A 15,683-nucleotide genomic window follows, 5' to 3' on the forward strand; every position below is an offset into this window, starting at 1 on the left:
TCAGATTTACCTCCACTTTGGATGTCAGCTGGACTTTCAGTTCCTCCACCTGGCTCTCACTGTCTGTCAGTCGGCTCTCACTGTCTCTCACTGTCTGTCAGTCGACTCTCACTGTCTGTCAGTCTGCTCTCACTGTCTGTCAGTCTGCTCTCACTGTCTGTCAGTCTGCTCTCACTGGCTCTCAGTCGACTCTCACTGTCTGTCAGTCGGCTCTCACTGTCTGTCAGTCGGCTCTCACTGTCTGTCAGTCGGCTCTCACTGTCTGTCAGTCGGCTCTCACTGGCTCTCAGTCGGCTTTCACTGTCTGTCAGTCGGCTCTCACTGTCTGTCAGTCGCCTCTCACTGTCTGTCAGTCGGCTCTCACTGTCTGTCAGTCGGCTCTCACTGTCTGTCAGTCGACTCTCACTGTCTGTCAGTCGGCTCTCACTGTCTGTCAGTCGGCTCTCACTGTCTGTCAGTCGGCTCTCACTGTCTGTCAGTCGACTCTCACTGTCTGTCAGTCGGCTCTCACTGTCTGTCAGTCGGCTCTTACTGGTTCTCAGTCGGGCCTCCATGGCTCCCAGTTCAGTCTTTGTGTGTCTCAGCTCAACTCTCTGCTCTGCCATCATGGTGCTCATCTCTCTCAGCACAGTGTGGATGTCAGGCTGGCAGGTTTGCTGGCTGTGTGTTAATGCAGCTTCAGCTCTCTGCTTCTCAGTCTGAATGTCCTTCCCTCTACTCTCTCTGTCCTCATAGTCAACCTGCTGGATCTCATTCACACTGACTCCATCTCTGTCTTTGTGGACCTGGGCTCCAGACAGACAGCAGTGCAGCAACACCAGCAGAGATACAACACTCTTCATTCTCATTCCTGGGTGATGATTTCCTCTTCTTGTGGTTATTTCTGCTGTTACTTTGGAGTCTCAGTTGTCCCCTTTATATCCTGTCCTCTTAAACCATGACCTGGTGATAACTGGGACACGTGTAGATATGAAGTCTATCAACAAGGTGGTAAATCAAGCTGATTACTTTCATCTGATTTCTATGGCCCTATATTAACCACATTACTCAGCAAACACATCAAATAATGCCTAAATGTCAATATCAGATTTATAATATAATTACCTTGGTCATTTGGTCTCATTTGTTATTAAAATAGATTAGAAAATAATATAATCATTGTATGTTTTTCAGAAGGAACTTAATCTAACTTTATTACCTCATGAGAGGCAAAGTTGAAGGCCGATGCTCCACAATTGGCGATGGGCCTAAGTAAGTAGGTTTTAATTCATAATATATGCATGTACAGATATGTAGCCTATCAACCAGGTGGGAAATCAGACTGATTCACCTCATGATCACTTTCATCTGATTTCTATGGTCCTGTAATAACCATGTGACACAGCAAACAGAACATAGACATGCCTATTTAATAATAATATGTGTTATTATTTCAAGAGATTCCATTCTATTTATTTGGTCTGAAAGTCTATAAATGATTTATAATCCTATTTTCCATCACAAAGGTCAGGAAGAAATGTGCTCTCTCTCTCTCATAAAAAAAACCCTCGTAAAATGAAATTGCAGTATCAACAAACGTAACCTGAATGACCTTCAACTTGTGTTGATGGATGGTTTTCAGATGAACATATCAGTCCTCATGTGTTCACTTGTGCAAGTGTGTGTTTGATAGTACTCTGAAACACACAGGGGAGTTTCTGTAAAGTGAAACATTCTCTACCGCAGCTCTTTTATAAACTTTACGTCTCTAAAAAGCTTTCGCGATCTTTTTTTCTTATTTTGTCTCATTTTATTCAAGTGTTACCATGCACCTTTTGGTGTTACCATGCACCTTTTGAATGAACTGGATGATAATGCGTTACTGTGCGCTGAGTCATGCTAACTGGACATTAACATTACGGTACCGTATATACTGCATGCTGAGTCATGCTAACTGGACATTAACATTACGGTACCGTATATACTGCATGCTGAGTCATGCTAACTGGACATTAACATTACAGTACTGTATATACTGCATGCTGAGTCATGCTAACTGGACATAAACATTACGGTACCGTATATACTGCATGCCGAGTCATGCTAACTGGACATTAACATTACGGTACCGTATATACTGCATGCTGAGTCATGCTAACTGGACATTAACATTACAGTACCGTATATACTGCATGCTGAGTCATGCTAACTGGACATTAACATTACAGTACCGTATATACTGCATGCTGAGTCATGCTAACTGGACATTAACATTACAGTACCGTATATACTGCATGCTGAGTCATGCTAACTGGACATTAACATTACAGTACCGTATATACGGCACGCTGAGTCATGCTAACTGGACATTAACATTACAGTACTGTATATACGGCATGCTGAGTCATGCCAACTGGACATTAACATTACAGTACCGTATATAACTGGACATTAACATTACGGTACCGTATATAACTGGACATTAACATTACAGTACTGTATATACTGCATGCTGAGTCATGCTAACTGGACATTAACATTACGGTACCGTATATACTGCATGCTGAGTCATGCTAACTGGACATTAACATTACAGTACTGTATATACTGCATGCTGAGTCATGCTAACTGGACATTAACATTACAGTACCGTATATACTGCATGCTGAGTCATGCTAACTGGACATTAACATTACAGTACCGTATATACTGCATGCTGAGTCATGCTAACTGGACATTAACATTACAGTACCGTATATACGGCACGCTGAGTCATGCTAACTGGACATTAACATTACAGTACTGTATATACGGCATGCTGAGTCATGCCAACTGGACATTAACATTACAGTACCGTATATAACTGGACATTAACATTACGGTACCGTATATAACTGGACATTAACATTACAGTACTGTATATACTGCATGCTGAGTCATGCTAACTGGACATTAACATTACGGTACCGTATATACTGCATGCTGAGTCATGCTAACTGGACATTAACATTACAGTACTGTATATACTGCATGCTGAGTCATGCTAACTGGACATTAACATTACAGTACTGTATATACTGCATGCTGAGTCATGCTAACTGGACATTAACATTACGGTACCGTATATACTGCATGCTGAGTCATGCTAACTGGACATTAACATTACGGTACCGTATATACTGTACGCTGAGTCATGCTAACTGGACATTAAGCATGTGTGAGTTATTGGAGTCAGTTTGGATAACAGCTCCTATGAATGATTACAGCACCCATACCTAACCCCACTCCCCCGCTTGGGAAAACAATGTCTTAACCACTAGGCCAAGAGGCAATCTACCCTTTGGGTAGTGACATTGATTTGAAGCAGCAGGCAGGGCTATGTGAGTCCGAACGTCGCGAATGTGAGTCCGACTCACCTCCACTACATCACCGTATAGTGACTTACTATTTTCCTCAACTGCATGTGTAAAAGGTTAGAGTTTGTGTTAAATGTAAAGTAATAATGGGATTAAGGTGTGTGTGTTTAAATCAGTTTGGTTTATATTCTGCTGGTGTGTGTTTAAATCAGTCTGATTTATATTCTGCTGGTGTGTTTTTCCCTTTTAATGGGGGCTGAACTTCCTGAATCAGCATCGGTTTAAATTCTCCTGCTTTAGGAAATGTGGCTGATAATAAGAGTTGGGTTTTGGAGGCGTGCTTTGATGTGTGTGTCTCTTGTGTGTTCAAACGTGGGAAGCGGTTGTATTTTCACACTGCCAAAACAGCACACAGTTACAGTCACTCACCCTTCTAGATAACTTGAAACAGTCTAACCAGGTATTGTGTCTGGAAGTAGCCTGGACAAGCTCCTGCAGCAAGCTAGCCAACTTCTTTCACCAATTAGCTTCAGCTGTGTGCAACCGTGGAAAAGTTGGTTTGACTTTGGATAGCCTATCTCTGGGGCTAGTTAGGGACCGTCAATAAATTACACAATGTAAATGGGACAATATTTTCATGTTGCACACATTTTAGTTGAATTACAATTGGATCTCGTGCAGCTGCTCTGAATTGATGATTACTTGGGTGCTACTAGCTGTGGACATGTGGGCAGGCGTGAAATAAACCCAGCCCGAGGAAAACTGTTACAGTGCCCTTCTTTCCGTGACATACTTTTTCCCTCTAAATATTTGGCAAATCTCAGTTTTGGCGAGAATGACTTCATGACCAAAAATGATGCTATTTACACTTTGTAGTCCATGTTGACAGTAGAATAGATGTTTCTGAATCATATCGATGCCACGTAGGCCGTGTTCAAATGGAGAAGTTGCTCTTAAATGAAAATATACTTGACATTTCCCAGGAGGCACCGGACTCCACAAACTGGCTCAGTGTCAGATCTCCTTTATAGATCACCTTTAGACCGGAAATATAACTGGCAGAACAGATAACATTTAGGAAATACAGTCAGGTATTTCATTCAAAGACGCGTTACAGCACTGAGCACTGCACTACCCACAATGCACCTTTTAAAGGCTATTTCCCTGAAGTTCACGTTCAAGATAAACGCTGAGGCGGACGGCTCAAGCATAAATGACCTTTAAAAGGCTCATTGTTGATAGTCAGTGTACAGACTTGTGTTAATTTGATACAAACAGCAGAGGCTGCTGAGGGGAGGATGGCTCATAGTAATGTCTGGAATGGAGTATGATGTCTGGAATGGAGTGAATGGTATCAAAACACATACCATTCCATTTACTCCACTCCGGACTTTATTATGAACTGTCTTCCCTTCAGCAGCCTCTGCTGGATACAACCATATATATCTAAGAACAACAAGCATCAATACATTAACTATTGTCTCCGGACTCCCACTAGGAACTAAAAGGCAACCAAACAATACAGTTTAGGAATTAAACGGTTTTATACTTACATAAAAACATTTTTAAGAAGTTCAGCCCATCTCAGAAATGCTTTCTTGTATTTTATTGTGATGGGAAGTAGTAAAAAAATGGAACAAAAAAAACAAAATAAAACTATAAAAACAGAGTGGATTAAACGGGAAATGTATAAAACAAATGGTAACCTCTGACATATAACAGTACAACGTAACAAATTGGCACAAAACAGAACGACAAAGGAGCTAACGTACATCTTCATAACGAGATCAATCCTTCATTACAACAGCAAGGACTCATGCGTTTTAGTCACACAGTTAGTTTTCAGTAGCTTCATATCACAGTAAGAACAGGTCAGTCTAACCAGCGAGCCTGATGATGGATGAAACACTTTCCGTTTCTCTCTTCATTTATTTCTTCTTCTTTTCATGTTAATACCTTTTTTCAAAACAAACTTCATCGCCCCCAGAGCGCCACTTCCTACTCTGGATTCAATGACCTTCAAATCATTTTTCATACTAAAATATATTATTGTATCAATTCACACTACACTGTTGTACACTACAATGTGTGTAATAAATAAGCATAAAGAAATAGAAAAATAAGACACGTAAATATAAAAAGTCCTCTAAAAACTAAACAGGTACGCTTTCCTCGTGGAAAAGGTTTCTAATACTGCCATGGTTGAAAACATACACAGGACACACACATATAGAAAACTCAAAACTAAAAAACTGAAAATAATTCTGTAACACTGTAAAGGTCAAATCAACTGAAACACTTCATAAAACACAGGGACCACGTTCACTAACGTCTGTTACCTGAAGTGCGGGTTAGCTTGCCACCATTTTGTAAAACAAGTGCACTCATCTAATAATGTCTGACGCTCGAATACAGGAAAATCCCCTTAAATACTGTAAAAACCTTTCGTATTCGTCCTATTCTCTCTTTGTTCCTCTTTGTTCACGCACACACGAAGGAGTCCTTATTCATGCTATCGTCTTGTATTCCCTACTGTACTACTTTTAACCAGAGCCCTATAGTGCACTATAAAGGGAATACTGAAGGGTGCCATTTGGGACGAAACCCAACTTAACAAGTGAAAATGAGTCCAACCAAGTAAACAAACATTAATCAATATGGGCCTTATGCAGAAAATACATACTGACTACATCCGTTGGGGTACAAAGAACACGGTTCAATGGCACTTACAGCACACAGGTCTGGTCTTGCATAAGGCTGGAGATATTGGGGCGGGGTAGAGGACATATCTCCACCCCTCCTGCTTCATATGACCCTATGACACTGATTAAAACTGATAACTTAGGGTTCACGTCCCAATAATCTCTCCTTTCTCTAAAAGTGTGCACTTGATAACTTCCCTTCAAGGGCTTTGAAAGGAAATGACTGGTGTAAGAAATATTGTGTAAAATTCTATAGTCTAGCGAGCCCATGTCTCCACCAATCCAATGCTTTTAGATTCATGGGGATCAGTGAACAGGTTCACTCTTCGGGAGGAAGGATAGATTATTGGGACACAAACAAGGACAAGCATGGTTAAGAATGCTGGCTTTGAGGTTGTCACACTACTTTTCCCTGATAGGACAGTTTGGTTATGATGTCAGACAGATATCACATCAAACCCCTCCCACCCCCCACCCCCACATAGCCTGGTCCCAGATCTGTTTGTGTTCTTGCCAACTCCACTGCTGTCCTTGTCAAGCCAAACATGACAGTGAGTGATGAGGAGTTGGCATGACAGCACTAACATACTGGCACTCAGGCTAACCCCTCTCACCCATACCAGGCTAACCCCTCCCACCCATACCAGGCTAACCCCTCACACCCATAGCCCCAGAATCCTCTTTTCTTCTTAATGTTAACAAACCAACTGAAAACAAAATGCTATGCTAACGTTAGCTATAACATGAAGAGGATGTACAGCTAGTGTGAACATAATAATACTGAAGGGTGTGAGGCATGTTGTATCCATAGGTAAACCAGGATTACTGTAGTGCAGTTTTTTCTTTGTTTTTGTTTTACAACTCAATAAAATACTGATTTTAGCAAACATCATCATTGGCAATAAAAATGTATAGAAATGTTTCTTCAACTGTACAGGTTAAAAGGTTAAAATAAGAGTGGCAAAATTAGTCAAAAATAACACTGACAAACATAAATGACCTGGGATCAGATGTCTCACTCTCAGTAACAAAATAATTGAAAGGTCAGCTGTAACTTTTATACAAAAATGTATAATACGTCTATAAACAAGGTAACACCGATATTATTTTCAGGAGCAAAAGTCCCTTCTTTTTAGTCTATCTCAGGCACACCTGGGTTTCAACACAGTAGAGGACCGACACACGGCACCAACACGGCAGCATCTTTTGACGACAACACCAGATTTTCCTCTCCTGCTACTTGACACCCAGGATTTCCATTTTTTTTTGTCAGAGAAAGTATTTTCTTCATTCACCCTTCATCTTGTCTTCCTCTGTTTCTTTCTGTCCGGTTTCCAACCCCTCCACCGGGATGTCCTCCTTGTCCACATGCGGTTCTTTGTCCTCCGTTTCCATAGCTTCCTCTGTTACAAAGGTTTCCTTCTCTGCCACTCCTTCCTCCTCCTCTTCCTCCTCTACACCTCCCATCACCTGTACCGCCATCACCTCCTCTTCCTCACGCACATCCTCCTGCTGTAGGGACTCTTCTTTACAAACCTCCTCCTCTTCTCTCATCCCTTCCTCTTCCTCCTCCTGGAGTGCCTCCTCCTCTTCTCTCATCCCTTCCTCTTCCTCCTCCTGGTGTGCCTCCTCTTCTCTCATCCCTTCCTCTTCCTCCTCCTGGAGTGCCTCCTCCTCTTCTCTCATCCCTTCCTCTTCCTCCTCCTGGTGTGCCTCCTCTTCTCTCATCCCTTCCTTTTCCTCCACCTCCTCCTGGTGTGCCTCCTCCTCTCTACTCCCTTCCTCTTCCTCCTCCTGGTGTGCCTCCTCCTCTCTCCTCCCTTCCTCTTCCTCCACCTCCTCCTGGTGTGCCTCCTCCTCTCTCCTCACTTCCTCTTCCTCCACCTCCTCCTGGTGTGCCTCCTCCTCTCTACTCCCTTCCTCTTCCTCCTCCTGGTGTGCCTCCTCCTCTCTACTCCCTTCCTCCACCTCCTCCTGGTGTGCCTCCTCCTCTCTACTCCCTTCCTCTTCCTCCTCCTGGTGTGCCTCCTCCTCTCTACTCCCTTCCTCTTCCTCCACCTCCTCCTGGTGTGCCTCCTCCTCTCTACTCCCTTCCTCTTCCTCCACCTCCTCCTGGTGTGCCTCCACCTCTCTACTCCCTTCCTCTTCCTCCACCTCCTCCTGGTGTGCCTCCTCCTCTCTACTCCCTTCCTCTTCCTCCACCTCCTCCTGGTGTGCCTCCTCCTCTCTACTCCCTTCCTCTTCCTCCACCTCCTCCTGGTGTGCCTCCTCCTCTCTACTCCCTTCCTCTTCCTCCACCTCCTCCTGGTGTGCCTCCTCCTCTCTCATCCCTTCTTCTTCCTGATCTTCTTCACACACCTGCTTCTGCTGTACCTCCTCCTCTTCCTCTCTGCTCCCTTCCTTCTCCACCTCTTCCCCTCGGCTCCCTTCCTCCTCTTCCTCTCTGATCTCTTCCTCCTCCTCCTCTTCCTCTCTGCTCCCTTCCTCCTCCTCTTGCCTCTCCTCCCCAAACTCCTCCACCTGGTAGATCTCACTCTCCTCGTCATCCTCACCCACTTGCACCACCCGTATGTCGTCCATGCTCATGGCCGCCATGCCCTCCTCTTCCTCCAGCTCCTCCTCACTTTCCCTCTCATCTGAGTCCATTTGGGAAGGTGGGGAGGTGGGTCGGCTGTCCGACTGCTGCTCTTCTGTTTGAGGACTCCTTTCGGGGCTCATCCCGAGCTGACGTCCCACCTGCCGCCCTCCCTGGGGCTCCTTCTTGCAGTAGGAGTATCGGTGGTTCATGTGCTGGCTGTAGGAGCCAGAGTGGGAGAAACACTTGCCACACTTGTCACAGCGGTAGGGCTTCTCTCCGGAGTGCAGTCGCGTGTGTTCTATCAAGTGGTGCTTGTGTTTGAAGGCTTTGTCGCAGATGCCGCACTCATGTGGCCGCTTTCCTGAAAACAGAAACACACGAGGGTTCAGTGTTTCAATCTATTTCAAACGCATCCAGAAATTACAACAGATATCGATCTGAAACCCATTACTCTTGATTTGCACTGTGTGTGTGTGTGTGTGAACTGCTTTTACCATTACATTAGTTCTGCACCTAGGCATCACTTCCTGCCTGGCATCACTTCCTGCCTGGCATCACTTCCTACAATCTACATTACACTGACCTGGCTGAAGCCTGCCTGCCTGGCATCACTTCCTACAATCTACATTACACTGACCTGCCTGCAGCCTGCCTGCCTGGCATCAGTTCCTACAATCTACATTACACTGACCTGGCTGCAGCCTGCCTGCCTGGCATCACTTCCTACAATCTACATTACACTGACCAGGCTGCAGCCTGCCTGCCTGGTATCACTTCCTACAATCTACATTACACTGACCAGGCTGCAGCCTGCCTGGCTGGCATCACTTCCTACAATCTACATTACACTGACCAGGCTGCAGCCTGCCTGGCTGGCATCACTTCCTACAATCTACATTACACTGACCAGGCTGCAGCCTGCCTGGCTGGCATCACTTCCTACAATCTACATTACACTGACCAGGCTGCAGACTTCCTAACTGTGAAACCAACTGCACTTGTTATGAAAACAATATCATAACAAAAACTCTCATAAATACTTAAAACACTCCAAGAAATTCCCCTAAAACGATTCTAGCAGGTCTGTTGCAATGGTAAAATATTTCAGTAAAATAAACAAACACCACAAATGTTGTGGAGATGGAGATCAAACGAGCTGCCTGATGCTGATACGTTCTTCTGGACCTGGGTCTCATTGAACCCAGGAAGGAGGAATGAGGGCGTTTCATCCTAGAAGGCACCCTATTCCCTATATAGTGCACTACTTTTGACCAGTGCCCTATGGCACCCTAATTCCCTACATAGTGCACTACTTTAGACCATTGCCCTATTGGCCCTCATAAAAAGTAGTTCACTATAAAGGGAATAGGGTGCCATTTGGGATGAAAATCAACTGGGCCCATCCAACGGGCAATTAAGCACCGCTCTAGTCCCTTTCTGAAATAATTTGGACTCTGCCTGCTCGTCCTAAACCAGGCCAGAAGTGCGTCCCAAATTGCACTGTATGTGGGCTGGTCGAAAGAAGTCCACTATATAGGGAATAGGTTGCCATTTAGGACATAATCCAGAGCGATTAACGCCAAATCTTGTCAAAGGGGGTTGAGCCAGTGGTCACACACATCTCATAAGCAATAATTAATGTGGTTTCAAGAGGACATTAGGTGTTTATGGGGACATTAGGTGTTTATGGGGACATTAGGTGTTTATGGAGACATTAGGTGTTTATGGAGACATTAAGTGTTTTAAGAGGACATTAGGCGGTTTAAGAGGACATTAGGCGGTTTAAGAGGACATTAGGCGGTTTAAGAGGACAATAGGTGTTTTAAGAGGACATTAGGCGGTTTAAGAGGACATTAGGCGGTTTAAGAGGACAATAGGTGTTTTAAGAGGACATTAGGCGGTTTAAGAGGACAATAGGTGTTTTAAGAGGACATTAGGCGGTTTAAGAGGACATTAGGCGGTTTAAGAGGACAATAGGTGTTTTAAGAGGACATTAGGCGGTTTAAGAGGACATTAGGCGGTTTAAGAGGACATTAGGCGGTTTAAGAGGACATTAGGCAGTTTATGGGGACATTAGGTGTTTATGGGGACATTAGGTGTTTATGGGGACATTAGGCGGTTTAGGAGGACATTAGGCGGTTTAAGAGGACATTAGGCAGTTTAAGAGGACATTAGGCGGTTTAGGAGGACATTAGGCGGTTTAAGAGGACATTAGGCGGTTTAAGAGGACATTAGGCAGTCTAAAAGGACATTAGGCGGTTTAAGAGGACATTAGGCGGTTTAAGAGGACATTAGGCGGTTTAAGAGGACATTGGGTGTTTTAAGAGGACATTAGGCGGTTTAAGAGGACATTAGGCCGTTTAAGAGGACATTAGGCGGTTTAAGAGGACATTAGGCGGTTTAAGAGGACATTAGGCGGTTTAAGAGGACATTAGGCGGTCTAAAAGGACATTAGGCGGTTTAAGAGGACATTAGGCGGTCTAAAAGGACATTAGGCGGTTTAAGAGGACATTAGGCGGTCTAAAAGGACATTAGGTGGTTTAAAAGGACATTAGGTGGTTTAAGAGGGCGATATTAGGCTGTTATACCAAATTCAGGGAAGAAGCTGCCTGGGTTCTCCATAACAAAAGCAATAGGCAGATACAAACTATAGGGTTCTATTCAAAGTCATTTCCGATTGAGCCAACATATTCAGCATTTACCTCAAGGGTCGGCAACAGACGACCCGTGGACCAAAACAGACGACCCGTGGACCAAAACAGACGACCCGTGGACCAAAACAGACGGCCCGTGGACCAAAACAGACGGCCCGTGGACCAAAACTGGCAGGCAAAGTTTTTTGTGTGCCCCCCCCAAAATAATCTATATTTAGTTTTTGGTCAAAAAATACAAGAATCCCCAGGAATTCAGCAAAAAATGTGTTTCATTTAGAAAATCTGTTCACCAAGTATTCCAGAGAAGAAGAAAAAAAAGATGTGATCGTGTCTCAATGTAATCAAGATATTTAATGACTGTTATTTTAAAATACATTATGTTTCTGGGCTTAGTTGTGGTCAATTTGCACTGTACAAATGATTATAATTATGTTCCAGCCCCCCAACTCTCCACTCTGACGAAAATGGTCCTGAGGTTGAATCTAGTTGCCTGCCCCTTGGTTTACCGTGAATGCAGTCTCCGCTAACGCGGGAACATCACTTTCTAATTTCAATCACGCTGTAACTATTTCCACGATACAGATTGAATAGAGCCCTTGGTCTTTTAAATGTTCAATGTTATCCCCATTTATATAATGCAGGTAATGTCTCATAGATGAGAAGTAGTGGTATAAAACTGAGAGCAGCTCTCATTAAAAAGGGCTGTACGTATCAAGCATCTCAGAGTGGCTGTGCTGATCTAGGATCCTGTCCGCGTAATCCTATTTACTGTGATCTAAAAGGCAAAACTGATCCTAAATCAGCATTACAACTATAGCCCCGTTTATACCTGGTTCTAACATGTATCTTTTGTCCAGATCATGTCCACATTCTGATTGTGCCCATATTTTCAGACAGGTGTAGATGGTTAAAATAGGCATTGTGAACATTGATCAGATCCTCCTGCCCACCCCTGGAGGTAGTCAGGCACACAGTGTGTTTGGATATATTACAAGTGTAGACGAATCTGGACAGTGAAACCATTTAAATCCTAATTATTCTGCCTTCTAAATCATTGACAGGTGCCACCATTGACTTATGGCATCAATATGTGGCTTAAAATAAATAAATAAATATTATTTGAAGAGAATAGATTTTTTTTTTAAATGCATACAGGAAGGAACCAGGAAATGTGGTCACAATACAGATAAGAGACACATTCTAATGCCACATGTAAAGATACAGTGGGGCAAAAAAGTATTTAGTCAGCCACCAATTGTGCAAGTTCTCCCACTTAAAAAGAAGAGAGAGGCCTGTAATTTTCATCATAGGTACACTTCAACTATGACAGACAAAATGAGAAAAAAAATCCAGAAAATCACATTGTAGGATTTTTAATGAATTTATTTGCAAATTATGGTGGAAAATAAGTATTTGGTCAATAACAAAAGTTTATCTCAATACTTTGTTATATACCCTTTGTATTTGTTCACCTACAAACAAGCAAGATTTCTGACTCTCACAGACCTGTAACTTCTTCTTTAACTTCTTCGATATAGGGGGCGCTCTTTTAATTTTTGGATAAAAAAACGTTCCCGTTTTAAACAAGATATTTTGTCACAAAAAGATGCTCGACTATGCATATAATTGACATCTTTGGAAAGAAAACACTCTGACATTTCCAAAACTGCAAAGACATTATCTGTGAGTGCCACAGAACTGATGCTACAGGCGAAACCAAGATGAAATTTCAAACAGGAAATGCCCCAGATTTTGAAGGCGCTGTGTTCCAATGTCTCCTTATATGGCTGTGAATGCGCCAGGAATGAGCCTACACTTTCTGTCGTTTCCCCAGGGTGCCTGCAGCATTGTGACGTATTTGTAGGCATATCATTGACCATGAGAGACTACATTTACCAGGTGCTCGCTTGGTGTCCTCCGTCGAAAATATTGCGTAATCTCCAGCTGCGTGCATTTTTCCATTTGCTTCAGAGGAGAAACCCAACTGCCACGAATGATTTATCATCGAATAGATATGTGAAAAAAAAAAACCTTGAGGATTGATTCTAAACAACGTTTGCCATGTTTCTGTCAATATTATGGAGTTAATTTGGAAAAAAGTTTGGCGTTGTAATGACTGAATTTTCGGGGTTTTTCTTAGCCAAACGTGATGAAAAAAACGGAGCGATTTCTCCTACACAAATAATATTTTTGGAAAAACTGAACATTTGCTATCTAACTGAGAGTCTCCTCATTGAAAACATCCAAAGTTCTTCAAAGTTAAATGATTTTATTTGAATGCTTTTCTTGTTTTTGTGAAAATGTTGCCTGCTGAATGCTAGGCTTAATGCTATGCTAGCTATCAATACTCTTACACAAATGCTTGTGTAGCTATGGTTGAAAAGCATATTTTGAAAATCTGAGATGACAGTGTTGTTAACAAAAGGCTAAGCTTGTGAGTGAATATATTTCTTTCATTTCATTTGCGATTTTCATGAATAGTTAACGTTGCGTTATGGTAATGAGCTTGAGGCTATGATTGCGCTCCCGGATACGGGATTGCTCGACGCAAGAAGTTAAGAGGCTCCTCTGTCCTCCACTCGTTACCTGTATTAGTGGCACCTGTTTGAACTTGTTATCAGTATAAAAGACACCTGTCCACAACCTCAAACAGTCACACTTCAAACTCCACTATGGCCAAGACCAAAGAGCTGTCAAAGGACACCAGAAACAAAATTGTAGACCTGTACCAGGCTGGGAAGACTGAATCTGCAATAGGTAAGCAGCTTGGTTTGAAGAAATCAACTGTGGGAGCAATTATTAGGAAATGGAAGACATACAAGACCACTGACAATCTCCCTCGATCTGGGGGCTCCACGCAAGATCTCACCCCGTGGGGTTAAAATGATCACAAGGTGAGCAAAAATTTTAACCCCGTGGGGTTAAAATGATCACACGGTGAGCAAAAATCTCAGAACCACACGGGGGGACCTAGTGAATGACCTGCACAGAGCTGGGACCAAAGTAACAAAGCCTACCATCAGTAACACACTACGCCACCAGGGACTCAAATCCTGCAGTGCCAGACGTGTCCCCCTGCTTAAGCCAGTACATGTCCAGGCCTGTCTGAAGTTTGCTAGAGAGCATTTGGATGATCCAGAAGAAGATTGGGAGAATGTCATATGGTCAGATGAAACCAAAATATAACTTTTTGCTAAAAACTCAACTCGTCGTGTTTGGAGGACAAGGAATGCTGAGTTGCATCCAAAGAACACCATACCTACTGTGAAGCATGGGAGTGGAAACATCATGCTTTGGGGCTGTTTTTCTGCAAAGGGACCAGGACGACTGATCCGTGTAAAGGAAAGAATGAATGGGGCCATGTATCGTGAGATTTTGAGTGAAAACCTCCTTCCATCAGCAAGGGCATTGAAGATGAAACGTGGCTGGGTCTTTCAGCATGAAAATGGAGTGGAGTGGCTTCGTAAGAAGCATTTCAAGGTCCTGGAGTGGCCTAGTCAGTCTCCAGATCTCAACCCCATAGAAAATCTTTGGAGGGAGTTGAAAGTCCGTGTTGCCCAGCAACAGCCCCAAAACATCACTGCTCTAGAGGAGATCTGCATGGAGGAATGGGCCAAAATACCAGCAACAGTGTGTGAAAACCTTGTGAAGACTTACAGAAAATGTTTGACCTCTGTCATTGCCAACAAAGGGTATATAACAAAGTATTGAGATAAACTTTTGTTATTGACCAAATACTTATTTTCCACCATAATTTGCAAATAAATTCCTAAAAAATCCTACAATGTGATTTTCTGGATTTTTTTTCTAATTTTGTCTGTCATAGTTGAAGTGTACCTATGATGAAAATTACAGGCCTCTCTCATCTTTTTAAGTGGGAGAACTTGCACAATTGGTGGCTGACTAAATACTTTTTTTGCCCCACTGTATGTCAGAAAATGTGGGCTCAATCAGAACAATATGTACAATATCAGGACAAAGGAGACGCTGGCAGCAGGTCTATGCTTTATGAGACTCTTTATATATACGGCCCCTGACCCAGGGGATCCTCAGACCGTGGCCATATTGTTTACCTGTGTGTTCGTATTTATGCCTGAGCAGGGAGCTGCTCTTCTGGAAGATCTTGTCGCACAGATCACAGGAGTACATCCCGCTCTGCAGTCGACGCATCTTCTTCAGCGGAGGGGAAGAGTCTGAGTTATCCTGCTCCTCTACCGTCGACACACCCTCTGAGCTGGTGGCAGACTTCTCCTCCTGTCCGAGAAAAATACAGATTGTTTTTAGAATAACAATAATAATGATCAGCATGTTATTAGGAAGAAGAAGAAGAAATCCAACAACAACAATAGGTTACAACTAATAATCCTATTTATATTATATTATATTTAAACACAGTGTTTCCAATGTCAAACGC

At 43.1% G+C, this 15,683-nt stretch overlaps 1 protein-coding gene across 1 annotated transcript in view; it reads right to left on the reverse strand.

Moving 5' to 3' along the window:
• Window positions 1–4,926: 4,926 nt before the first annotated feature.
• Window positions 4,927–15,683, reverse strand: part of LOC115114030 (zinc finger E-box-binding homeobox 1-like) — a 171,945-nt gene continuing 161,188 nt past the window's right edge. The window contains exons 8-9 of the mRNA XM_065013709.1: window positions 15,343–15,523; window positions 4,927–8,976 (exon numbers count right to left, since the gene is read on the reverse strand). Of these exons, the coding sequence (XP_064869781.1) occupies window positions 7,325–8,976; window positions 15,343–15,523 (1,833 nt within the window). The 3' untranslated portion in view covers window positions 4,927–7,324. The remainder of the gene's footprint in view (window positions 8,977–15,342; window positions 15,524–15,683) is intronic.

Source organism: Oncorhynchus nerka, linkage group LG9b, assembly GCF_034236695.1.
Source record: "Oncorhynchus nerka isolate Pitt River linkage group LG9b, Oner_Uvic_2.0, whole genome shotgun sequence".
In the NCBI taxonomy this organism is placed as follows: domain Eukaryota; kingdom Metazoa; phylum Chordata; class Actinopteri; order Salmoniformes; family Salmonidae; genus Oncorhynchus; species Oncorhynchus nerka.